Source organism: Zootermopsis nevadensis, unplaced genomic scaffold (genome assembly GCF_977971745.1).
Source record: "Zootermopsis nevadensis isolate Lab colony 2312 unplaced genomic scaffold, Znev_1.0 Znev_ptg000022l, whole genome shotgun sequence".
Lineage (NCBI taxonomy): Eukaryota > Metazoa > Arthropoda > Insecta > Blattodea > Termopsidae > Zootermopsis > Zootermopsis nevadensis.
In genome coordinates this window covers 10,668,325-10,694,513 of record NW_028259154.1, presented here as the reverse complement: position 1 = coordinate 10,694,513, position 26,189 = coordinate 10,668,325, and the positions used below count along the sequence as shown (strand labels likewise).

Genomic DNA, 26,189 nt, shown 5'->3' with positions numbered 1-26,189 from the left:
AATTTACTAGGATACTTTTCTACAATATTTTTTTTAATATCGGAATTTTTGTGGTGATGATAATGAATTTCGCGTTCTACTTAAATGGCTATAAAAAATGTTTAACTAGTAAATAAATATGATAATTTCTGCATAGTTCTAGAATATGTGCTGATTTTGAATTTATTACTCTCAAAATAACATGTCCATGGGTCATCTCTTATGATTTTTACAAAATACGATCCAACATTGAAGTATGTAAAGTTCAACGTTATTGATATTTTTTCAAATCTATGTAGTTTTTCCGAAACATTTCGGAATATGTTGGTGATTTATTTTGATATTAGCATTAAACGATTTCTGAGTTTTGGTGATTTAATACCATGTGTTCTCTTATGAATCATCACTAAGCTAGATAATTGAGATTAATACATAGCAAGGATCTCCGTGAACGATTATCTTTAGTTAAAGTAACCACATAAATAAGTTTAAATTTGAGTGTTCAGGGTACGTCACATAAAAGCAGTGCGTATAGAAATTTTATAGACAAAAATTAAATGATAATATTAAAATAGATGACATAGAATTGATTTGTGGGAGATAAGCTGTAATATCCTGGACAGAGTGTTAATTTTGTTGATGCGGTGATGAATCCTTTTGAGAACAGTTTCTGTGTCACGTGCAAAGCGCCGACGAGTCTTCATCCACTCCCCACAAGCCTTTCAGCAGAAGGTATGCTGTGAGTAACGATCCAGGAGGCTGTGCACTTCCTCTTTTAAGTAAACTTGGAATTTGGTTCCGCCATAAACAAGGAAAACAAAACCACGGGAAGGAAGTAGTGCGCCTTTAGTTAGGCAAACCGCCGGGGAAATCTGGCTGATAAGTTGACTAACTTCATGGAGAGGGAGGTGTCTTAAACGAGTGGTGGGTTTAGTCTGGGATTAAACCCTCGATTACGGTGGTCTTAGCAGCTGGGGAAATATATTCTTATCCTCCCAAAAAAAAAACTTTATGACTTTCTTCATGAAGCACCTTGCTACATTTTAAACACCTCAACCAATTTATGAGGGTAAGATGGCGTCACTAAACGTTGCTATCGAAACTGTGATATATTGCATCCGATTCTATTTTTCTCTAAGCATGAGTTTCATGACGTAGCAGATTGTGCCACTCCAATATCTCTTTCTCCTTGTTTTGGTTGGATTACATCTTGCAGCTTACGTTTTTGATTGTTTTATTTTCATCTCGTTTTTCTTCGGAGATCTCTGCAAGGAACTGAATTATTGGAAGCTTGGGTTCGTTTTCAGGTTGCGTCGTTAATTCTCGTATACATTTCACAGATGACATTTGACCCCAAAATCTACTGATTACCCTCATACCCTTTTCGGATGTTAAAATTGAGTCATGAAATACGAATAACATGACACTAGACCACTGCTATGCAAACAGGTGAGCGCAGTCTTAAATATTTAAACGAGAGGACATAATGACTGCAGTCACGGTCACACTGGTGATGATACTGTTACTGTGATGACTGTCGACTCGTTTACTTTAAAAAAAATCTGACGTTCGTGATACGTATGTAACTGAAAATAGCTTTATCCGACATTCTGTACGTCTATTAAAATAGTCATTTACTCTCGGAAAGATTATAAATTCTACATAAAACAACAAATATCTGACGAACATATAATTTATAAAACACTTACATTTGACGGAGGATACTTTCAGTTGTTTTTATAAAGCGAGCACGCATGACAAAATGGCTGCTCAGTAGTGTGTCGTAACATTGGTTTCCCAGCCGAGTCTAGAAGCAAGAGATGCAGAATTATTACAGTTCACTCAAACTCACGAGAGATCACGTCTGCGTGTCGAATTACTAGTATTCGTTTTTGAAATACAGAGTTAGGTAATATGCCCCCCCTTCCCCTCGTTTTGTATAAGCCATCAACGCCGAACTCTGTATTCGCCACATGCAAGAATGAACGTGCATGTTAGGTCATTTAAAAACGCGCTCACAACACGGCAGTTGTTTTATAAGGGAGGCTGTGATAGATCTGTTTTCACACTTGGAACAAAATGTCATTATACCGGCAGTTTGGCGCTGTAACGATTTCTGTAAATTATATTGTACCGTTACGTACCCTGTTATGACGCAAACTGCGGGGAGAGAGAGAGGTCCCTCAGGGTTGCCAAAACTACGTAAGCGAAAAAGGTTTTTCCTATCAGCTTCATACTATAATTTATATTTCCTTTCCACAGGACTGTACAATTAATCTGCGAAGTGATCACTTCGTTACATGCTTGATTCTCTACTTCAATTTGACTAGTCGAAATTGCAGTTGGCTGACATGCCGACTTGTCTTTGTAAAATCGTATAAGGACGGGAAACTTCTGTGTCTCTGCGCTTTAAGTTTCTCCAAATTTCCGTTGTTTCTGCAGTTTCTGCAGAAGATTCTTCAAACTATGCTTAATATCTCTCATTCCACGACATCTGGCCCCAGGGAACAGGGTCTTATAACTTACCCTAGGCCATATGTTAGAATCGAGCAGGTTTTGCCCTTGGGAACAACCCGTTTGGAATCTAGTAGCGGTACTAAGTGAAATGTTCGTTTTTTGTCTCTCTCTCTCTCTCTCTTCAACAATATTCTGGAACAACCTTAAGAATCTCAAGAATCAATTACTTGCTGATGGATTATTGGATTGTTTATCGAAGATTTATTATTTTCATACGAGGTGCGATCGGAAAGTTTCCAGACTGCGCCTATAAAAAAACCCGTACACTTATCTCAGGTATTAAATTCATCCATCACCATCGAAGTAGTTCCCCTGGGAGTGAACGCAACGATCCCAGCGCTGCTGCCAAGCCTGGAAGCATCCCTGGAAATCTTTCTTTGTCAGCCTGTCAAGCACCATCTGCGATTCTGCCTGAATCTCTTCTATCGTCTCAAATCTCCTTCCCTTTAGCTGAATTTTCATCTTTGGGAAGAGGAAGAAGTCACACGGAGCTTAGAAAGGAAGTTGGGGTCGGTTCTTGCAAGATCTTTGAGCTCCTGACAAACGAGAAGTCGATTCTGCTTCTGGTCCTCAGACAGGATGCGTCGCATGTGGAGTTCTTCCTTTAGAATCAGCTGACAGGTCCCATAGCCTATCCCAACAATGTCGCACAAGTCGTTGATGGTACGACGTCGATCTTCGTGAATGGCCTGCCGAATCTTCGTAACATTTTCGGGCGTTGTGCTCGAAGATGGTCGTCCAGAACGCTCGTCATCATTGACAGAGGTTCGGCCATTTTTAAAACGTGAATGCCACACAAAAGTTTGTGCACGACCCATTGCGGACTCCCCAAATGCTTGCTTTAGCATTTCATAGGTTTCCGTAGCCGTTTTGGCGAGTCTTTGGCAAGAGATTCAGGCAGAATCGCAGATGGTGCTTGACAGGCTGACAAAGAAAGATTTCCAGGGATGCTTCCAGGCTTGGCAGCGGCGCTGGGATCGTTGTGTTCACTCCCAGGGGAACTATTTCGAGGGTGATGGATGAATTTAATACCTGAGATAAGTGTACGGGTTTTTATACGCGCAGTCTGGAAACCTTCCGATCGCACCTCGTATATTCCGTAACGTCAAATGAGAAACGAGAGTTGGGTTACGGATCGAGATTTGTGAAATGGCCATGGACTATTTTAAGTTCTTATCCCAGTATTTGATTCTGGAATAACATCAAAATTTCGAAAGGAGTATTCGGCCGGCGTAAATAATAAGCACAGGGTTCCCAGAACACTAGTATCATGGATTAACGAGTTATTGTTTCCTGTAAGAATTAATACAGTGAAATATTCGGTCCTCTGTAGTTGATATAGCGTTGTTTAACAACATATAACCGAACTGGAGCGCGAGTTGGTATTTGGTGGCAACAGTGATTCCTTTCGGATTTGTGAAAGTCATTTGTTTTTATCTCAGCAACGAACTGAACGCGGAGTGGCAGTACATTTCAGAGGCCGCCATATTGGGGTGTATTGGCTTGATGCCAGTGCTGCCATCCTAATCAAACTACGGCTTGAAAAAAAAGTCGTCTACTGTTTATACCGTCTGTCAGCGTACGGGTAAGTCGCGGGCTCGAAAATGGCTTATCCTCACCGTGGTTCTTACCCCATGTTAAACTGTATGCCATCGTCTGTATTATCGAACGAAGGACAAATTAGAACAAGCTTAGCAAAGCGAATTCCATACCGAATGGTACAAGACCAGTTTGACGACGACTGAGGACAAAAGTTTAGCGTCTGTGACTCAGGTTCGACCATCGTCGATTGCAGACATTAATGTCAGTAATTGATACAGACATCTTAATTGAAAATATTAAGGTTAAACACCGTGTTAAATATTGAAACATTTGGGAGCTTTGTATTGCATTTTCATGTAAACAAAAAAGAATTGACTGAATGTTTAAAACAGTCGATCTGATTTAGTATTAAGAACTGACGCTTGAAGCAGCACGAGTAATTGCTGTATGCTCTGGATGAAGTAATTTCGTCGAAATTTGGTATATGCCGACTAAATTAAAGTTATACATTTTATAAAAATAAATTAAGGTCTGGACTATACTTTTTGATATTCACATAGATTAATGTGATATAAAAATGTTTCAGATAAAACCTGTTGCTTTTAACTAGACTGTTTTGTTCTACATACGGTTTCTTGTAAACAATACTTCTTCTTCAAGTTACGGAATGAAACTTGTTTAAAGTGGAAAATGGATTACGTGGAGAATTGTTTCTATTGGAAAATATCTCCGGTGGAAAGGATATTGAAAACTAATCTAAAATTCTCTCTCCTCAGTGGATATTGTTTAACGAGGAAAGTAACGTGAACAAAAATTAAACTGAAAAGAGTCTGCTTGAATATTTATTTTCTGAGCATGTAATTTTGTTCCTTATTGTGGTTCCTGGAACTTAACTGAAGAAACTTCCTGTCTTAATACAAACGCGTTAAGCTCTACTGACGCCAAGATATTGGTAGAATAAACTTACTTTAATGCAGTGATTGAAAACGTAACAGCGTACAATTAATTTATGCCTTGCGATTTGAATTGTAATTACATCTTCGCATATGAGTCATAAATTGCATTGTATCTACCTGTGTCAAACAGAAATATTTTTTAAGACATAAATCATTTAGATATCTTGCAATTCTGTTGTAAGCAACTGTATTAAATTTGACATGATGTGCGTCACTGTCTGACGTTCGTAATCAAATATGGCGTAGCAGATCGTTTTCACTTCAGCTATGCAAAGAATAGAGCGATTGGATTTCATTAGTATTATAATGGTCCTGGATTCTGCCCAAGTTGATATCTGGTGGCACAGTAATACGACTCGATGTTCTGAGGTTAGTCCCGCAGAACAATGGCCACTCGTCAGCCCTCTGAACTTTTATCTGACAGTGCTACCAACCGGCATTGGTATCATTCCATTGAATTTGGTTCTTGTGAAAGCAGTAGGTGTGACAGCGAAGTCTCAGTATGACTAGTAGCTTCTAAGGATTGGTTCCCACTTTATTCGTTTGCAATTTGTTTTGAAGGTTGTTTCGTTGAGCCACGGCACTTCTCTGTGTGCGGAAATTCGTAAGCGGGTTGGTGAGGGGTGGACCTGGCTATGTGTAACAGAGCATCCGAACATGTATTATGAATGTGTTTGTCGCAAGCTTGTTAAGGAAAGGCTGGGGAAACAGTTTTGGAAGAAACAGTGAGATAGAACGACAAAGAGAGAGAGGGAATATCCTTTCTTCGCCCAGTTCATCATCACTTCTAGACTAAAGCTGGCAGCCCTGCCTCTGGAGCTGACTTTCTCCAATTTCTTCCCCTATGAACTGTAGAGAAATAAATCTCTCCCCACCAATGTTTTCTTAAAATTATATCTCTGTAAATCTGGAAGATTTACTGGTTGAAAGGTTAAGATTGCAGCATTGGGTGATAAATCGGAGATCATGTTTGAATCCATAATGAGACAGCAACACAGAAAATTAATAATTCATGAGATAGATTCTAACGTTTGCCCCCCCCCCCCCCCCCCCCAGGGACTCGAAGCTGGCCACGTTGTGACAAATGTAGATATGATTCCCATTAGTTGTCAACTCATTATGCACTGATGAATTTGCCAAATATTAGCTGTTACACGCCTGCCACCTGCCTTCAAAGCACGTAACAAAAGAATGTGTGTATGTGTATACACACAAATACACATACACGCACGCACTTATAAATGTGACAGATATAATTAGAGAGCTCCTATATCGATTTGGAAACGAGACGAGCTCCTATATCGATTTGGAAACGAGACGAGCTCGTATATCGATTTGGATTCGAGACGAACTCCTCCAGCCTTCCCAGTCAGACTGCTTGCGATGTAACAAATTTTCCGTGGGTTTGCCGTTTACATTCACACTCATTACAAAAATATTTTAATTAGTTCTTATCGTCACTAATCCTAAGAATATCTTCCATACATAATACATCGCCAATGAATAGCATATCGTTCGTAATTTAGTTGTGAACATTGTGGAAGTTGGCATCATGGAGCTGGTTATACTTAGTTATTTTATAAGTAGCGTGTTGTTAAGAACACGATTCTGTAAACTGACAAAACACGCTTCGAAACTCTGATGATGAAGTTTGACGAATAGAGAAATACTTGGCTGCTTAGTGCTTTTAAGCTGGACGAAACTGAAAATCGATATTTGATCGATTGGAGAAAGACCTTTCTGAGAACAACTAATGTTTCTTTCAGTGTCCGGGCAACAGCAGTACTTCCGAATCCAGCCCAAGGACGTCAAAGTCCACGAAGGAGGGGAGGCCATGTTGGAGTGTGAGGTGACCAACCAAGCGGGGCAGGTGCAATGGACCAAGGATGGCTTTGCTCTAGGTAACTCATCGTAATGACCATCTGTAGAGCAATTATACATATGCGCACATCCTATGCGCCGTAGCAACCGACAACGACCGTTACTGTGCGTAACACATGAGATACAGCAGGCACCTAAACTTTATAATACAAAAGCAAACTTTAGGTTTGGTGTAGTTATCTTTGGAATACTCTTGTAACTTGAGCTCTTTCCTGTGAGAAGTGAGTCTTATATGTAATACAGCTTCGATAGTAGGTAATAATTGGACCGTTTAAATTTTAACATCTTATGAGATGATAATGTTGCGTCATATTGTGATGATTATAATTGTTTAATTTTAACCGTCTAATCACAATAAAATATTTTATTAAATATTAAAATATTATTACTACAATTAACATCTTACACAAAGCCCTTAGAACCTGGGCATATGAGTCATTAAAGTGACTGGGTGTGGACTGGAAGGTCGGGATTCCATTCCTGACAGGGGTAAAAGATTATTCTGAGGCCCACCCAGCCCAAAATCTAATAGGTAGAAGGGATATTTTAATATTTGGGGCTGGGGCTCAAGAAAGAATGTAGCTATACCTCCATTAGACCTTACGTATTCAATGACTTAGTGCTTAATAAGTACCACGGATTAATTTACCTTTCGTTTACAAACTTCTAAATTGAAAAGATTTCGCGAAATTAGCTTTTCTCCCATGGCAACAAAGAGTGTAATTTCATTTTGGCACGAATCTTGAAGACCAAGTCAACTATTACCTCTGAGTTTTTATATATTTACTAGCCTCCGTCGTGTTAAAGAACAAAGTTTAATTTCGTCTTTTGCCTAAATGTTGTCATTTATCGTGTAAGCTATTTTCACTAATTTGCAGTGGTCACTCATCCAATTGTCACTTTATTTACGTGAGTTAACATTGAAGTTGTAGACTACGACTTTTCATTCGGAAGGTGCTTAATTCGAATCCTGACCAGAGACAGGCTATCCTGGTTCAGTGTTCGTGGTTTTATTCAGTCACTCCACGCAAATGCTGAGATATATTAAAATAACCAAAATCGCATTTGATGCAAAGTTATCTCAGAACTTGATACAGATTTGCAAAATAACTGAAATTGCCTACCCAACCCAAAAATGTCTTCATTCGACAGACACTGAATTTGACAGGTAAAACATCGAATTGCCCAGAATAAGACCTGTGGGGTTACGAATAAATAAAGATGGCTGTCTTCTGGGATATTACGACGTGTAGTCTGGTACAAGTTTGCCGACGTTTCAGAGGTCATTGCTGCCTCCATCATAGAGGCGATGAGTAATAAATGGTAGATGGACACAAAGAATTGTAAAGTACATCGAAATGGGAACTGAAATCGAGTGCATCAGTATAGACTGTAATTAAGACGATAGAAGAATGCAGCTGTTGACTTGGGAGTTTCTTACAGATGAAGTGGGCTCCCATCTACACTTTTATGAGTTGCCTTCTGCAGATGACTGTCATTATCCACACGCCTTATTCTGGGAATTTCGATGTTGTAACTGGCCACGTCTGAAGCTAGTTCAATCAGATAGGCTTTGTTTCTACCCTTGTCCGACCTTCTCTGTCTGAATACGGAAGCAAAATCCATCTTCTAAAATTCTGCAGATTTACAATTTTATGATTTAAACAATGGATGAAGTACGAAAAATTACTTATTATAACGCAGAATTGTCAGAAACCTTCGGACTTTGGTAGTGTGGCAATTAGAAATCTGTCTACTACCTATTATTACTAAGAGTTTCACAGTTTTCTTCAGTCTCACTGGGATAGTACCCGGATAATTTCTTTATAATAGGCCACCACCAATTTCTCCTTCATCCATCCTTGCAAATTCAAAATTGCTTGTTATAAAATTTGACGTAAAACCAATGAATTTGACCAGGGTCATTAAATAAAGTGTGACCCTGTTTTAATTTAATAAAGATTATAACTCATATTAGTTTTGTTAAACCAAACTTTTAAAACATTTATTATTTTCTGTTATTTCTAAACCTGGGGTTTTACGGTTCGTGTACAGATGATATGCAGTACATTACAGGTGATGTTAAATCACAAGAGTGGACTTGACAGCTCGCTGCTTCGTTCCCTTTTTACAGTGTTATGGAGCTAATTTATATGTTAATTTCAAAAGTGATATTTCCATTCCACTGTGTATTGTATTGAAAGCCGCTACAGTACAAAAAGATACACGCTTTAGCATGAAGATTATTAATCGATTCAGTTCGTCTTCAGTAATGAGATTTTACTCTTGAGTACACATAACATTACATATCAGCTGTTTCAGTCAGATATATTAAAAATAAATAAATGTATAAATATTAAATTATTGAACTGACCACTAATAGTGTACAAAATTGAAAATAATGTAGAGTCTTTCACTCGAATTACATTTTCAAAGTAAACACAGAAAAAAAAAGTTGATTTATTTAATGTACTTCGTCTCAGCTTTGGAAATATATACCTCTTGGGTTCAACGTAAACTTCGTGCTAATGTCGGAGAATTTAATTTCATGAGAGATCAGAAATAAAATTCAGAGACAATTCCTCTCTCTGGCTTTATTTCTAGTGAATATACCTTAGATTTGGTGCAAGTTTTATTTACCGTTAACATTACTTAATTCCGAAGCAATCACGTAAGGAAATACGTGGTTAAATCCTTGTCGGAAATGCGTCTTAGTGACATTTCTTCCAGTTCTGTTTGTGGCCTCTTTGCTCCTCACTTAACTATGACGCAGCCTGGTGAGTTAAGGTGTAAACAATGGAAAGCGCTCTTAACTGATTTGCGACGTTGCCCTTCATCGAGTGTCATTTCATATTACTGCATTTATTCTTTCTAAGAATGAAATAACAATTATGTTACTCTTTGTATTGATAATGATTTAGAGCTTCTTATTAGTATTTATTACATAAATAAGTTTAAATGTACATTTATAGATGCTGCTTAATTAAGTTCTGTTTGTAAAGATGACTTGGGGTGGGTGTTTATTTATTGGAACAGCGCATTATCCAGGAGGTTCACGGACTACCAGTGAGGAAAACATTCTTTCGTGGTTATGACTTCAGTTTAAAATATGATATATTGTATTACCAAAGTGAAAGGGAATGGGGGATGAATTAGAACTGAATCAAACATTTCAGTTACTTGTCTGTGACACTATTAATTTATTACGTAAAAACATGAATACCGAGTAGTTGGTCTGCAAACTGAGATTTGCATAGAGGACAGCCTGCAATATGAAGCAACAACTACGCTTTTGATAATTGGTGTATGTACAAAGGCTGATTGATGTAATGTCATTATAATATATCATGTATCAGTCAGTGATTTGCTGAACTTTGAAACCTGTTGTGTGAAATTTATAAAGAACAATGAGGGATTGGATGTGATTGGGACACATGAGTTTCTGGCCTGTTCTGATAATATTAAATTATTCAGTTAAGATTTAAATATTTTAAAGAAAACACAGGAACTCAATTAAATATTATGAAACGAAATTTAGATAAGTAAATGCAGAGAAAAGTAAGTGTATATTTGTGATTCATCAATAGGTTACCGGATAACATCTTTTATAAAAGCAGCCAGTTAATCATATCTGGAAACAGCAACAAAGAATCAAATTTGCATTTATGAGAAAATTAAGAGCTGACTAAATTGGAGAAATGCCTACAACCATGAACTTTAGAATGTTTTGCCTTTCTCTTCAGTATCTAAACACATAAAGATTAATTAATAAGGAATCATAACTAACCAGTTAAAGGTGTTTGAGAACAGGCTGATTAGGAGAATAATTGGGCGTAAGAGGACAGAATGATGGATGGCTTTTGTGAACGTGGTTACGAACCTTCAGGTTCCATAAAAGGTGGGAAATTTTGTGACTAGCAGAGCAAGCTATTAGCTACTCAAAAAGCTCTCTGATCAATGAAGCAAGCAGAAATTTGTGAGCGAGAGAAACGTAGGAAAATGCCACAGTACAAATCAGAAAATTATTTGCTTGGAAACAGTCACCGTCAAAAAAGCGGAGTGTACAAAGATGTAAGAAGAAGATAAAGAGTTTCGGTGTGCGCATGCGCAAGATGTAATTTAGAATTTGCCGCTGTAGCGCGCGAGTTACTGCGCTTTCTTTTTAGTGCAGTACAAAGGAAGATGGCGACTGGATACGAGCGTGCGTTATATGTCTTGGAGTTTCATTCCACGAGTTGTGTCATCACTTTTCAGCAAGCATTTAGGCATGAAAAGATGGCTCCAACCGCAGATGCCAGGTTGTATCTGTAAAGGACAGAGTTCCGGCAGACCAAATGTGTCTGGGGAAACATTTGATCGTGTTCTACGAAGCCAGCGGAAGTCGACACGTCCAGCGTTGCCGCGAGGGGAGTGTACCACAGAAAACCGTGTGGCAAATTCTGCGAAAACTCTTTGAACTTCGGCCATCCCATTTTGCAATTGGTGTAAGTCACAATACCAAACGGCACGGCAATGCGTAACACGTTTTGTATGGATATGATGGCCAGTGTTGAGGGCGACGATGAGACGTTCCTGTTAAAACTGTGTTTCAGTTACGAAACCACATTTCATCGTCGCAGTTGTACACTCCAAAGGTTTACGTCTTCTGTGCCCTGACATGTGACAAAGTGTAAGGACATTTGTTTTGTTTTTTTATGGAACAAACAACCAGTAACCGGAGTTGTGTACTGCGAAGTGTTGTAGTTTAGGTTGTTGCCCTATCTTCTTGACGAAAAACCCAACGTTACTTTCCAGCAAGTCGGTGCACCACCTCACATCCATCGTCCACTTTTGAATACAAAGTACCCTGGGCGATGGATTGGTCTAAGCGCGCCCACCGCCTGACATGCAAGGTCACAAGATCAGACTCCTCTCGACTTATTTCTGTGGGGCTGTGTAAAGGACCTTGAGTTCACACCGCCATTGCCACAAACACTGGGCGACTTAAAGGATCGCATAAAAAGGGCTGTTGGAGCGATTGATCGACAGATGCTGCAAAGTTTTTGGCAGAAACTGTAATATCGTTTTGATGTCTGTAGGACAACACGTGGAGCGCAAGTTAAACTTTAATAAGCACGTTAAAAACTGGCTGAGTTGCTGTTCTTAATAGTATAAGTGTGATATTTGTGTGCGTAATAAATTCTCATAATCGCTAACATTATTTTGACTCATTCTGTGTATAAGTGCTTTGAGGGCAGTAGTCTTAGATTTCTAGAACAGGGTTAGCTTATCGAGAAACCCTGGTATAAAACAGAAATTTATACAACCTAAAAGTGAAATATTAAATGCCGTTCTTTGACTGTTGTAAATATAGTGTGTAGAACACAAATAACATGAGCAGACAAGGCTTGTGACATAAAGGTATTATATGTTTTATTATTTATTTATTAATATTTTACGTGAGGTAATATGGGAGTAAGATATTAAAATGAATCTTTTGTCAATTCTAAACATACACACTACATAACACTGAAGATGTGTGTTGTCTGGGTTGTAGCGCCATGTAGTCTGATAGAAGTTTGATGATATTTCAGGGGAACGTACCTCTGAAACGTCAGTAAACGCCTACCAGACTACAACCCAGAAGACAGCCATTATCGTATTCACTGATGTGAGAGCCTCAAATCGTATTGCATCAGAACATCAGACTGTCTTAAGATACGGTCCACTTTTGGATGTAGGGGACGAATGTGATTATCCTCAGGCACCATAGCAGAAGCAAATTACTTAATCTTCTGAGTAACAATCTATGTATTCAAGGAACTGTATCGTGTCGTTAGTTTAGAGGATAGGTTGGATCCAACTGCTTAATGTATTGGGGAAACAATAATTGCAGCCAAAGTTTTGTTAGAAGAATTCATGGACTGAGACTTTCAGATAAATAATCAGGTTGGAGTATATCAAAATAGATCTTTGATAAATAGATTTGATGTGAAATATTAATTGAACTAACACTAGAAAGTACGTGAAATGTTTGATAATCGGTGTTTTCAACTGCATAGATTATATAGCCCAGAGTGGAATCATGTTGATGAAGTTGTGGAATAAAGCAGTAATGTCATATTTAAGGTATTATACGAGAATTTGCCTGGAGGGACGGGGGAAAATTATGAAAAGCTTTGATTAGGTTAACTGGTGTACAGGTCAGGTTTAAAACCTGGGGCCTCCTGAACATGCAAGCAGGTTTGCCAACAAAATTTGGTGCCTGTATGATAGAGCTATTTAATCTGTTAGTATTTAGTAACTTATTTAGGTAGTTATACCGTGCCAGGAAGAAGTTAATCACATGAGTTATGTCATTTCCGAATGAGGTCAATTACTGACATTCCCACAGTTCAGATAATGCGACTCATAATTCAGTTGTTGCGGTCCGTTTCTCACAGGGCTTTCTTTGAGCTGGTCTCATACATTATAATGATGGGGTTATTAATTGTGCACAACTGATGTTCATGTGATTAGCCCGCAGCTGGGTCAAAGTGGAGGGGGGGGGGGTCTGTTTATTGCAGTAACTTTGTGTATGTCACTGGACTTGCTTTTATCAACCACTCGACTTTGAACCGTGTTTAAAATACTTAAGCGTTTTTATTTAGAATGTTTGGATTTGCGTAATTTTATCAGCAAATTATAGATCTGTTAGTTGTTTAGCAAAACTTTATCAGATGCGAGTGTTATTTTAGTTTATTTGATAATACCAATGCTTAATTACCTTCAGAGGTTATATAAAATTGATTTATTTATTGACGTGTTTAATGTTGACACATCAGCACTGGTTATTTGTGACTGTTGCCAAATTAAACAAATTATTAACTAAACTCGTGTAAATTCTAACTCATTTTGATAATTAAATTACCTCTACTAATTTCATCCTTTCGATTGCCAGGTAACGTGTTATACATCTGTATTGTCGTAAATCGTTATCAGCTGATTTGCTGTCGTCATTTGACCCTAAGAAATCGTGTTTGTTAGTTTATTTTCTATCATCAGTTCAGTCTGCACAATTAAATTGGCAATAATTGTCACTATTTATTTATATTTCTGAAATCAAAACGTCTCTCTTTTAGACACCGGAATTCTGTTTAATGTAGATGAAAATGTTTATGCCTGAGTTGACCCTATAGTAGGTTAGTTTTCTGATTGGTACACTTTATTTTCTCTCTGCACTCCCTTCCTCCTTCTGGCCCCACTACAAGCGTCAGAGTACTTATTGGATTTTGTGGTTGCGCAATCAGCAATCCTGCTACATGTTTAGGATAGCTTGAGTCTGATTCTTTGCCCAGAGGTTGGCTGTCCTGGCGGAGGAGTTTACAGTTTTCTTCTATCCCTCTAGGAAACTAATAGGATAATACCTTTTATGATCTGTGAATGTTTATTTTATTTTTCTATCCAGTTATTAATTTTCATCATCCATTGTTCTGTTGAATTAGGAGAAGCCATAAGATACGATCAGAATCTTCTAGGATGCTGAATACAGACTTCTTATAGTGTCTCATATGTCCGCAGGTTTCAGCGCCGTCATACCTGGGTTCCCACGGTATTCAGTTGTTGGTGACAGTCGGATTGGCGTGTATAACCTTAGAATTGTCAATGCATCACTAGATGATGATGCAGAATATCAGTGTCAAGTTGGTCCAGCAAGGTTCAACAAGGCGATTAGAGCCAACGCCCGGCTCAGCGTCATATGTGAGTATACGTGTGTTCATTCAAGTAGTACAGTACAGTACAGTAGTACTTACGAACGTTATCAGAATATCATTGTAGCAAAGATGTTTAATTGTTAATTGGAACCAACACTCATTATACAGTTCTGTACTTTTTTATAATGTGATAGACTTTTAAAAATGATGCAGGTATTACGAAGATATTTTTCGGAAAATTGAAAATAACAACATCGAAATTGTAAAAAATATTTTTACGTATAAATCGTATATGTCGAGTCATTATACCTAAATGTGTTTAAACATCGGTGATATGTCACAGATACATACTGTTAGTGGTATCCGTGGTATTGAAACATCGTCTATTCTTTTGGTATCCTAAAATGCACAGCATAAATGCAGAGTTCTTTTGATTCTTGTTGTGTGACAGCCAATTAATGACGCCATCTCTTGACTACAATCGGGCAATTATCACTGTGGGATGATGGGGTTAAAATATGCAGATTAACCTGGGGAACTGGTGGAAAATTATACAATCACTCCTTTTCCAGGTTTGTTCTCTTTGTCCTTAGGGAATTTCTGGCTAAATTCTGAAATATAATTCGTGTTTTGTAGCAGCCATTTTATCAGAAGAATTCACCCAATTAATTTGTAATCACGAAAAAATTACGTTTCGTATTATCACTTCATTTGTCTCCTCTGACTAAATTTTTTCTCTGTTTTTTTCTTTCTTTCCTTCTTTTGTGTGTGTCTTGCCTATAAAATTTATTGTCAGTTTCTATAGATTTTAAGAGTAATGTGTGATTATTACCTTAATCAGAATTAACTGATAGATCTTAGTAGTGGTAATAAACCATATTTTCTGCCAACCCCAGAGTCTTTTATCAAATTCCTTATTGTTATAGTTTCCCAATTAATTTTTGAACCTGTCTTTAGTCAGTTCAGTCAATTTCATGACCTCACGACCTGTTTATTTAATATATGTTTTAATATTATTTATTTAATCCTAGGTCTCTCAGTTATGTCATGCTTTGAGGGGTTTCATGTTTCTCTTTTCAGGATTTTTTCTATGCACTTATGTTTTTCTGTGTCAGTTATTGTCCCATCGTTGCTCCATATTTATTTGTCACAGTCCCTGAGGATGCTATAAGTGACCAACCAAAATATTTATCTTCATTTAAGCCTTCGTCTCTGACCCATTACGTGGCCAGATTAAAATCAGATCAGTCACAAAGAAATGTCACGTTTTTCTTTCCAGCACCTCCGTCCTTCATTGAGATTGTCAATCATGCACCAAACTCCAAGATTGAGATCAGAGAAAACCAGGAATATCAATTAGAATGCCTAGTGAAGAACTCAAAGCCAGCGGCAAAAATTATTTGGTATCGGGGAAATGTGGAATTGAAGTTGGGTGAGTGAATAATTGGATTCGAATTTATTTTAACAAGTAATTAATGATGAAAAGTTTTATTCCGTATGTATTTGCCAATTATAATACCAGTTTCGTGGGATTTTAATGTAGTTTTTACTAATAATAATCCGTGGCGTAACAGCTCCAGATAGCCAAAGCCGACTGCTGGCCTCACGTTCACATGCGTAAGCAGGAGTGAACGATCATCCAACCAGATAAAGAGTGACGTGTGGTAAGATGTGACAGAGCTCTGACCAACGATCCGTGGACGTAATTTAAATGAAAAGTGTGTTTTATGTTAAGGAAACAGAATTTTGAATTATGCACACTGGCCAATTTAGAATAAATATTAACTCCTCTGCAGCTACAACACGGCCATTTTTGCTTTGCTTAATGCGCTCAGAGGCCATGATGAAAATGCATGGCACTTCAAATTACAAACTTTGTTAGTTTCATCCCTAGTATTGTAGAAGTACGATGTTGTAGATTGTAATTTTTGTATCGCACAATTGTCCTCATTTTAATCGCTGACAATACGCGCAAGTTATTTTTTTCTTAATTGTGGTGTCGTATAAACGTTACCCCGAAAGAATGTATTCGTCGTAAAACCATTATAAACTGTGACTTCGTTGTCAACAGACAAACGCGTAGACACGACGACAGAGGTGAATGAACCGTCACCTTCTGGCAGGTATGCTAAGCGTTACAACGTGCTTAGCCGCATCAAACTACAGCCAACATCAGAGGATGATTACGAAGACTACACGTGTGAAGCTCGGCATGAGGCTCTGCCCCCTGACATGCCCTTGCGTGTCACCGTACAACTCAGCGTTCTCTGTAAGTGACAGATACTAACCTATAATGTATCTTTAATAATATATATAACATGAGTATCAATTGAAAAGTTGATTTGTTGCGTTTGTCTTCAGATCCACCTGGTATACCTTACATCGAAGGTTACACCGAGGGAGAAACGATTCGTCGTGGTCAGACGGTGGAGTTAACGTGTAAATCTCGAGGTGGAAACCCTCCCGCACAGCTGATCTGGTACAAAAATGGCGAGCAGATCCGTATGGCATATCGCACGGCAGGGCGAGTCTCAGAGAACATCTACACTTTCACGGCGGACGCTTCAGATAATAAAGCGAGGTACCGCTGTGAGGCCTCCAATGTCATGAGCCAAGGACCTCTTAAGACCGAGATACAGCTCACTGTCCTCTGTACGTATCCTTCCTCATCATCTACCCTGATAATAAAGCGTACATAGAGTAAAATATAATTAATGAAATTTGTATTTCTTTGTCGACAGTTGCCCCAGCTCAGGTTAGTATCTCGGGTCCGACAGAGGCTCGGATAGGCGATTCGGTGCCCCTGGCGTGTACTACAGCAAACAGCAACCCACCTGCGGAGATCAAGTGGCTTGTAGCTGGGAGACACGTTCGAAATGCAACAAGTCGCACTGTCGTATCTCCCGAAGGGGGATGGATCACGACATCCAACATAACCGCAGTTATCGCGCCCAACAAGCGATCGCTGGTTGTAATATGCCACGGAATCAACATGCAGCTGACGGAGAACATTGTCAGCACGCACACCATCAATGTGCTCTGTACGTGTCATTGCTTCTGATTGGTTAATACTTATAAATGTATCGTCGTAAAAAAGTTGTATTGAGATTTAAGTAACATTTGTATGTCGCTGTTTCAGTTAACTTAAGTATTATTAATTTGAGTTTTGTGCTACTAAGCATAGAACGCTGGTCTTGTAATCCTGGGGTCCCGGGTTCGATTCCCGGCGGTGCCCCAATTTATAACTTGTGTTGGGCAAGGCCGTGGTCTAGGCAACACGGAGTTTTCCTCCGGGGGCTTCTTCCCCGGTTTCTCCGTGGCATCCCAACAATTACTCCATTCACACACAGAATAAGGCAATGGCAAACCACTTCTGGATCATCTGCCAAGAACGTATATGAACAGGTCCCAGTCCGAGAAAAGGATGGAAGGATCCTGTTCATAAAATGTCGCCAACCTCCTGTAAAGGAGACGGCGTAATAAAGATGAAGCATCGATGAACTTCTTTTCTTAAATTCCTATAAATTTATTAAATTGAAACTCATACATTTTAATAGTTCAGTTTGTTCAAAAATGATTTAGATGCTCCGTTAATTCGGGATAAACAAAAAAAAATCATATACCAGGATTTTTTTGGCTTTTCAGATGCCTTAAACTTACTTTAAATTTTTAATGTTTAGTGGCAATAAGAACCGACAGCTCAGTATTTTTATATTTTGAGCTGAAGTTTGAATGAGACTTTGTTGTAGGTAACATCTAACTAATGAACAAAGCAGAATAAAATGAATAACAGTCATTTTGTCCAACAGATCCACCGAGTCAACCAATTATTCATGGCTACGCGGAAGCAACGAGTATTGCAGTTGGCACAGTGCAGAAGATATCTTGTATCTCATCTGGTGGGAATCCCCTTGCAACTCTCACGTGGTACAAGAATGACAAAAAAGTGGGTATCGCATTGTTTTATTCCATAACCATTTGTTCTCCAGTCTATAAACATTTCTTTTTCCTTGTAATAATTCTGGGGCCTTGTGTCGCTTGTCGCTGGGACCGTGGGTTCGAATCCCACTCAAGCCATGGATGTTTGTTGTGCTGTCCTGTGTACAGGTAGAGGCCTTGCGATGGGCTGATCCCTCGTCCAAGGAGTCCTACCGAATGTCTAATAGAACGAGCTCAGGTACTTGAAGAACGTGTCATTCCCAGTATCCAGTAATAATTCCAGGCTCAATTTTGGCTTATATCATATAAACTTGTTCAGTGTTCAATAATTTATCTCTCACAGTCACTTATCTTTTTATTTAAATTAAATATTTCCAGTTCCTGTTGAATATTTCCGTTGTCAGACATAGAAGTGTATACGTGTCACGCTAACTTAAAGAATCACTTTAATTATTTTTTTTATATTATCAGTAGTTTTGAAAAATATAACAAATGCAAGTAAATTCAGTTCAGAATCTGCTGTTAATGCTCTTAAAAATTTATTAATGTACTTGTTATTTTTTTATGGTTACCCTGGAAAAATACACAAAATATAAATGTTTGAAAATGAAGTTCCAAAGAAAATGATTGGGCCTATCAGAGAGTTCACAAGATAAATTTCATAATCTTCAGCTGTTCACTTTACAAAACAAAATTATTAGATTCATGGCTGGTGTCGAACGTAGAGATTCATATAGAAGTCTGGTTAAGAGATTAGAGATCTTGGCTCTTCCATTTGAATAATATGAATTGTACTTGTATTATTGTATTTTATTCCTTATCCTATTTGTCATCTTACTAACTTATTTATCGATGGGAAAAAAAGATGTAAATATCCATAATATAAAATGTTAACAGATAGCGAGTGAGTTAATCTATCGGTTTTCCGATTACCTCTTCCGTCGTTCTGCCTACAGATCAACTCTGTGACTAAAGTAAATGACAGATCAGTGTCGGCAGAAGTGACGATACTGGTGAACGTGACGGACAATGAGGCGCGGTACAAGTGTGAAGCGTCCAACTCGGCAACTGAGATCCCGCTCTTTGAGACGGTCACCCTCGACGTCCACTGTAAGTAAAACAGCAGTTTTGTTCTTTCCGTAAAACAATCTTTTCTGGTTCTTGTGCTAGGGAGCAAGTCATTTTTGTTTCATGCCAGATATAAAAGTTTATAGTATCAAAATTTTTTTTATAGTTATTGATAGCTGGTAGCGTGCATGTTGGTGTCGTGAGAAACAGAAGAAACCTCAGTAATATATCACAAACTGATAGGAAATTTAAAATAAATGAAGTTGCTTCTGTTTTTGAGTATTATGGACACCAAGACAGCAAGTCTTTTTACGAAGGAGTGTTCGTAGGGTGTCGCTATCTCGGATGCTACCAGATGAAGTGTAGGATAAGCAATGTCTGTACTTAACTTGAGAACCAGTAACAAATTTTACATCTTTAACTGACCCTACACAAGAGCGTAGAATGATCGGAGCGATGGGTTTGAACCCGCAGTAGAGATACACAAGGAGTAGCGTGATAAGTTTACGTTGTATTCCAGTTCCTCCGGACCACGTTGTAATCCGGAAAGACCCCCCAGAGTTGAAGACCGGGACAATGGCAACCCTGACCTGTGACTCCAGCTCGAGCAACCCGGAGGCTCGACTCAGCTGGTGGCGGGAGGGTATCCCTGTACAAGGAGTCACCAATGTAACGAAACCGGGGCTTCATGGGGGCAGAGTGTCGAGCATCGTGCTCTCCTTAGACATCACGCCGGAGCTAAATGGCATCGTCTATACGTGTCAGGCCACAAACGAGGCACTGCAGAGAAGTGTGCATGATGCCATCACCTTGGAGGTCTTATGTAAGTCTTGTTGACCTTTCTCCTATGTTGTGAGGAATGACAAGACAGTCATGAACTGTAGGAAGTTCATGAGGCTGTGAGAGGAGTCAGTTGTAACCTGTTGTAAAATATTCTTCTTCTTCTTCTATGGCTCTCCGGTCCGTATTCGGTCCATGGCCTCCTCAATTCTCCTCTTCCATTCGGTCCTCTGTTAAGTCCGTCAGTCCGAGGCTTTGATCGAGGTTTCGAAACATCTTCCTTTTTACGGTGCAAGGTTGTTAGCCTTGCGACCAACCCCCAACCTGGAGGACCAGGGTACCTGTCTTAGTCTGACCCTCTCATCCTCGACCAATCTGGCTAGGGAGGCCCTACCAGTAGCTCTTGGGGTCACTGAGGTACTCAAGCCCCACCACCACGACAAGATGCAGGTACCATTAAGTGGGGTGTTGTAAAATATTTGTCGAGAGAAAATGCATGGAATCCTTAGTGAGGATCTCCCAGCCAAAATTAGAGCAAGGGAGTACCATAAAATGAAGCAAGAGTACTACTCGCTGTCAAAATGGACATGCTAGGGAGAATTATGGGGGAAAAAAACAACATAAATTCCTTTTTAACTTGAGTTACACAATCTTTAGTTAAATTTAATTTTCTTCAGCAAGTATAGCTACTTTTCTGATGTCTGATGTACCAACATCATCTTTGGTAATCAAATTGTTTAATTTCTTCTGTGAATAAAAGTCTTTTTTCAGCAATTTATGTTACATAAACAAAGTATTTTATATTCTTTAATGTTTACATTCATGAAATAAAGGTTTTAAAACTTTAACTTCTGTAGTTTTTGTATGATTTTTATATCTTGGGGCCAACATTTTTCAATTATATTAATTAATATGAGTGGTTCAGTGATTTTGTGTGGATCTCCTTTATGGCTGTATTTAGTATATTGTTTAAACTGTAAATTTTAATAAAGTTAAATGAGTATCAGTGTTATGACATCTCCACATTATGTGGAAAGTTGCTGCACACTCTTCTTGTTCTGAAGGTTAAAATTATGGCGGAAGGAGGGATTATACTTTGCAAAATAAGATTGAAATTTTTATAATAACCTCTTGACTGTCTGTTTCAGACAAGCCAATATTTTCTGACGTGCCAATGGAGCAACAGACTGGCATCGAAGGACAGCCATTGGTTTTGCTACTACAGGCTGCAGGTAACCCCAGCAACATTGCGTACACGTGGACTAAGGATGGGATAGACGCAGGGGAAGACCCACGAGTACTGGTAGATGGTCCAGTCCTGAACATCACAAAATTGCGCAAGGAGGACTCTGGCATATATATATGCGAAGCGGTCAACAGCGAGGGCTCCTCATCTGTCAAGTTCAATCTTACTGTGCAATGTAAGTACACTTCTTTTAAGTGATTTCATTCTTTGTTTGGTATTCTAGACCCAAAAAATGAATTTGTATTTATGCGATTATAATTTAACTTTTCACTGTCCCGTTACATACAGAGCGACTTAATTTAGCTTTGTTGTTTACTCAAATCAAGCTATTTTCACATTTCTGAGCTTTGCCTTATATTTGGCCCAATCCTATCTTGTTACTTTCCCTTACAGTGTAGAATATTCTTTTACCAGAATTATCTGAGTTTCTCGTCATAACTTCACATGGTGTCTTTATGTTTCCTCTCCTCTCATTGTGTTAGGAATATCTTCCACATTCAAGATGGCTGTCTTCTGGGTTGTTGCGCTGCGTAGTCTGGTAGAAGTTTACCAAAGTTTCAGAGGTCCTTTCTGCCTACATCATCAGGGCGATGATGGAGGAGCAAGGACCTCTGAAACGTCGGTAAACTTCTACCAGACTATGCAGTGCAACAACCCAGAAGACATAAATCTTCAGACTCATCGCCATGAAAACAACAAACTGTAAACTTATGAGTTCTCGAGCGTTAAAGTAAGTTGTAACCTTGTAACGACTGTCTCGTAATGAATGTAATGATATAATATATTTTATTTCTCTGAGTGTGTCGTACATTACACTGACATTTAGTCTAATAACTTTCGTGTTGTTATACTCAGATACTGCACTCATTAAAGATGCACCGCCATTCGTAATGGTGAGTCCAGGTGAGAATGCGCAGCTATACTGTACGGCAGAGGGTAACCCTCTTAGCGAAAGCCACGTCAGTTGGCGCCGAGAGGGCTTCAGCGACAGTGACATGGAACAGCGTACCGAGCGCTCATATCGGAACGGCACCTCCTACCTCGTCGTCCAAACCCCGACCAGGGAGGACAATGGAAATTTCTTCTGTGTGGTCAACAACGGAATTGGCAATGAGACAACTAGACCAGTCTATCTCGTAGTGAAATGTAAGTAATCGCTGACAGCACAAGTGGTTTTGCAGATCAGTATACCAATTCATTTATTTTACATATAAATTAATCATTGATAAAAGTTATCAGAATTACAGGTACAATTTTGTAGACAATTAATTATTGTCGGTGTTTGTACCCGGACAGGAAGTTTTTGTGACTGATAGCGGACATGTGTTTTCAGACAAACCTGAGATGGATACGGCACCTCAGATTGCGAAAGCTGCAAGTAATAGTGGCGACACGGGTCGCCTAGTCTGCCGAGCATCTGGCGCGCCAAAGTTGCGCTTCACGTGGTCTAGAGAAGGAGCCGCTATCCCTGTGAACATCACTGAGAAATATTATATTGACTTCCGTCAGGTACGTTCTGACAGTTAAGTGACTAAGAACAATCTGTTTCTTTTTAGGCTACATTATTTTCTTAGGGAAAGCAGTTAGGAAATGGATGCATAACATCTGCAGCATGTTTACCATAATTTGAACTATGACCTCTGTAAATTACGCCAGTGACATCAGCATTGTTTCGGGTCAGTGTCATTTGACCCTTGCTGGTCCCCGATGTACTGAAATCACCTCATCAGACCTCTTTATGGTTTATGCTTTGCTTTTGTATGATATCGGTTTAAGAAATGCTTTATAAATTTTGATTCTCATATATTATGGGATTAATGATGATTTTAAAATTTTGCCCATGAATTCCAGGGCTTAAATGGAACATACTATAATGGCTAAATAAGAAAGAAATTAATAATTGATAGATAAAATAAGTAACCACTTAACCTCCTTTAATACTGACAATTTCGCGTGATGTTTCAGGTTGACTTTGTGACGTACGAGTCAGTTCTGTTGGTTAAACACGTGCGACTATCAGACTATGGGGGTTATGAGTGTGTGGTGAGGAATGAGATGGGGTTTGCGACCAATACAGTAAGACTGGAAGTAACGTCTGCTCCAGATCCCCCCACATCTCTGAGCGTCCTCAATGTCACCCATGATTCTGTGACGGTTGGATGGGTTCCAGGATTTGATGGTTAGTACATAACTGTAAAATGTTGGGGTGTTGGACGCACAAATATTTTTACCACTTAGCATGTTTGGGTCACTGGAAGACCACTCACTCACTCACTCACTGTCATATTTTTATCGACACCTTCTGAATGCACAGGGAACTAGGTTGAGTCCACTAAAATTGTTCGCAGCATATTTCTTTTTTTGTCAGCGCAAAATACACATAACGCAGCCCCCTGTAGTTCTATAATACTTCTCGTACAAGACAGTGGCTAATACCGAAATGTCAGACATTTCCTTGAATTTGAATCACAAGCAGGAGACTGCAGTTTTCAACGCATCTCCCAGGAAATTACCTTTTACGTTTCATTCATAATTACTATACCATTTCTTTCACGCTATTAAACGAAGCTGATAATGGATTTAACATTATAGAGTACATTAAACATTACTGTATGGTAGCTGGATATTTACTGGCGGGATAAAACTAGTAAAGGTTAAAAAAAAATATTTATATCTTTTCCGAGGCTAAATATTCTAAACAGAAGTATATGGAAGAGAATGCATTGTCAAATTCTATAGTATTATAGTTTTTACTATTATACAAATCACCGTTTGCAAAATAAGTCTTTAAATTCCTGAAACAAAACAAAATATTATGTATAATAACTTGTATGTCCGCCGTTTCAATTTCTGGATATGTTTTCCTTTCCATGTTGTGACAGAACTCTGATGTATAAACTTACCTTGGTATTGTAAATATAAAAACACGACTGTTCGCTGTCTGTCGCAGGCGGCATGGAACCATCGTACAGGATACGGTACAGACCTACAGCCACATTTGGGGAAGGTTACCGGTACGTGGATGTGATCGGTAGCAACATCACTACTTTTACAATCACAAGGCTCAGCATGGCAGCAGACTACACTATTAGCATAATGTCATTCAACAAGCTGGGAAGCAGCAAGTATCTACCAGACACGCTACGCGCAAAGACGTCCAGTGAGTACTGCTGCGTAGACATGTACAACGCACCGTACTGATATGGTGTTCAGAGTTTGTGCTGTTCTGTGATATTGTTACTGTTGTTTTAGATGAATGAAGTGGCTGGGAAAAACAAAGACATTTTAGAAACCTCATAGTATAGTACATGGAAGGACAAAATCAAAATAAATAACAGAGAAATGCATTATGAAGATAGGATGAGAATTAAAACTGTCGCTTTGTAGCTTCCAATGCAGGATTTTGTGAACTTGCTGATTAATTTTTGTTTTTTATAACTACAGGTTATTTGTTTACCAGTTGATTATTTATAACAGCAAGATGTTAGTTTTCGCCATACGTGGCACGTAAATTGTACACATTCTGTGCAAGTTAAATTGTATTATGCATGGAGGTTGTCATTTTTAAATGATTTAAATTATGTATTTTACTCTGGATGGGAGTTTGATCCTGATATGCATTTAGTTATAGGTTCTGTAGTTTAAACTCAGTTATGACTTCATCATTCTCTTTCTGTCGCTGATTACCGACAAAATTATTGTGACGTAGGTGGGTTGTCAACCCTCGCTGTTTGGAGTCTGCTAACTTGAATACGATCCAACAAACACTTTTACATGGGGATACACACGCTTTTCACAAGCTCAACACTTCGCTGTCTTGCTGCCGCTGTGCCCTCCGGCTCACACACAACTCGCTAGCTCGCACTCGGCCGCGCCCAGGAATGCGACTTTGTTTATAATCCCCCTCCCAAGATGTTGAAAGATCCAGACCAGGCAGCCTGGAAGTCAAGCGGCCCCTCCCCTCCAGCGCGAGGCCCCGGCACCCACGGCGACATGACACATTATTTAAGACTTAACAGAGTGGATTTTCTGGTTATGGAAAAAATTAAGATTTATCAATCAATACCAGCCTATATCTGCAATTAAATTCAAGACTGTGTCCACAGATTTTAAGTCTTTTTCCAGTTTGTAATCTGATTAAGATAGGATATTGATTATGATAAATTTTATTAATGTGCTGTGGGCGGAATTTATTTTGAAGATGGCTGTCTTCTGGGTTGTTGTTTCATGTAGTGTGGTAGAAGTTTACTGATATTGTAGAGGTGCTTGCTGCTTCCATCATCAGACAATGGAGGCAGCGAACTCTTCTGAAATGTCTGTGAAATTCTACCAGACTACATGACACACAACAACCCAGAAGACAGCCAACTTCATACTTACTGCCATGAGAACCTCAGATTACCCAATTTTTTTTGAGACTATAAAAATTTGAAGAAACCTGTAGGATCTAGCAGATGGTCAAAAACCTCAGAAATGACAGGTTCAAATGGCTTAGCAGCCATATTTAAATCACCAAACAGGTACGGCTACGCAGAAGGCTCTAGTAATGGTGTGGCTGTGTCTGCAAGTAAAATGTTGAGTTAGGATAGAATGGGTTAATGAAATAGG

The 26,189-nt window shown here is 38.8% G+C and overlaps 1 protein-coding gene across 12 annotated transcripts in view; it reads left to right on the top strand.

The window, feature by feature from the left end:
* sns (nephrin adhesion molecule sticks and stones) overlaps positions 1-26,189 on the top strand; it is a 436,207-nt gene that overhangs the window by 396,324 nt on the left and 13,694 nt on the right. For all 12 annotated transcript variants that reach the window (XM_087353859.1, XM_087353858.1, XM_087353854.1 and 9 more), the window contains 14 exons: positions 6,761-6,895; positions 14,415-14,594; positions 15,828-15,980; positions 16,620-16,817; positions 16,910-17,200; positions 17,290-17,589; positions 18,358-18,494; positions 19,444-19,597; positions 20,076-20,378; positions 21,484-21,756; positions 22,437-22,727; positions 22,915-23,090; positions 23,547-23,760; positions 24,532-24,741. In XM_087353859.1, coding sequence (XP_087209985.1) covers positions 6,761-6,895; positions 14,415-14,594; positions 15,828-15,980; positions 16,620-16,817; positions 16,910-17,200; positions 17,290-17,589; positions 18,358-18,494; positions 19,444-19,597; positions 20,076-20,378; positions 21,484-21,756; positions 22,437-22,727; positions 22,915-23,090; positions 23,547-23,760; positions 24,532-24,741 — 3,015 coding nt within the window. The remainder of the gene's footprint in view (positions 1-6,760; positions 6,896-14,414; positions 14,595-15,827; positions 15,981-16,619; positions 16,818-16,909; positions 17,201-17,289; positions 17,590-18,357; positions 18,495-19,443; positions 19,598-20,075; positions 20,379-21,483; positions 21,757-22,436; positions 22,728-22,914; positions 23,091-23,546; positions 23,761-24,531; positions 24,742-26,189) is intronic.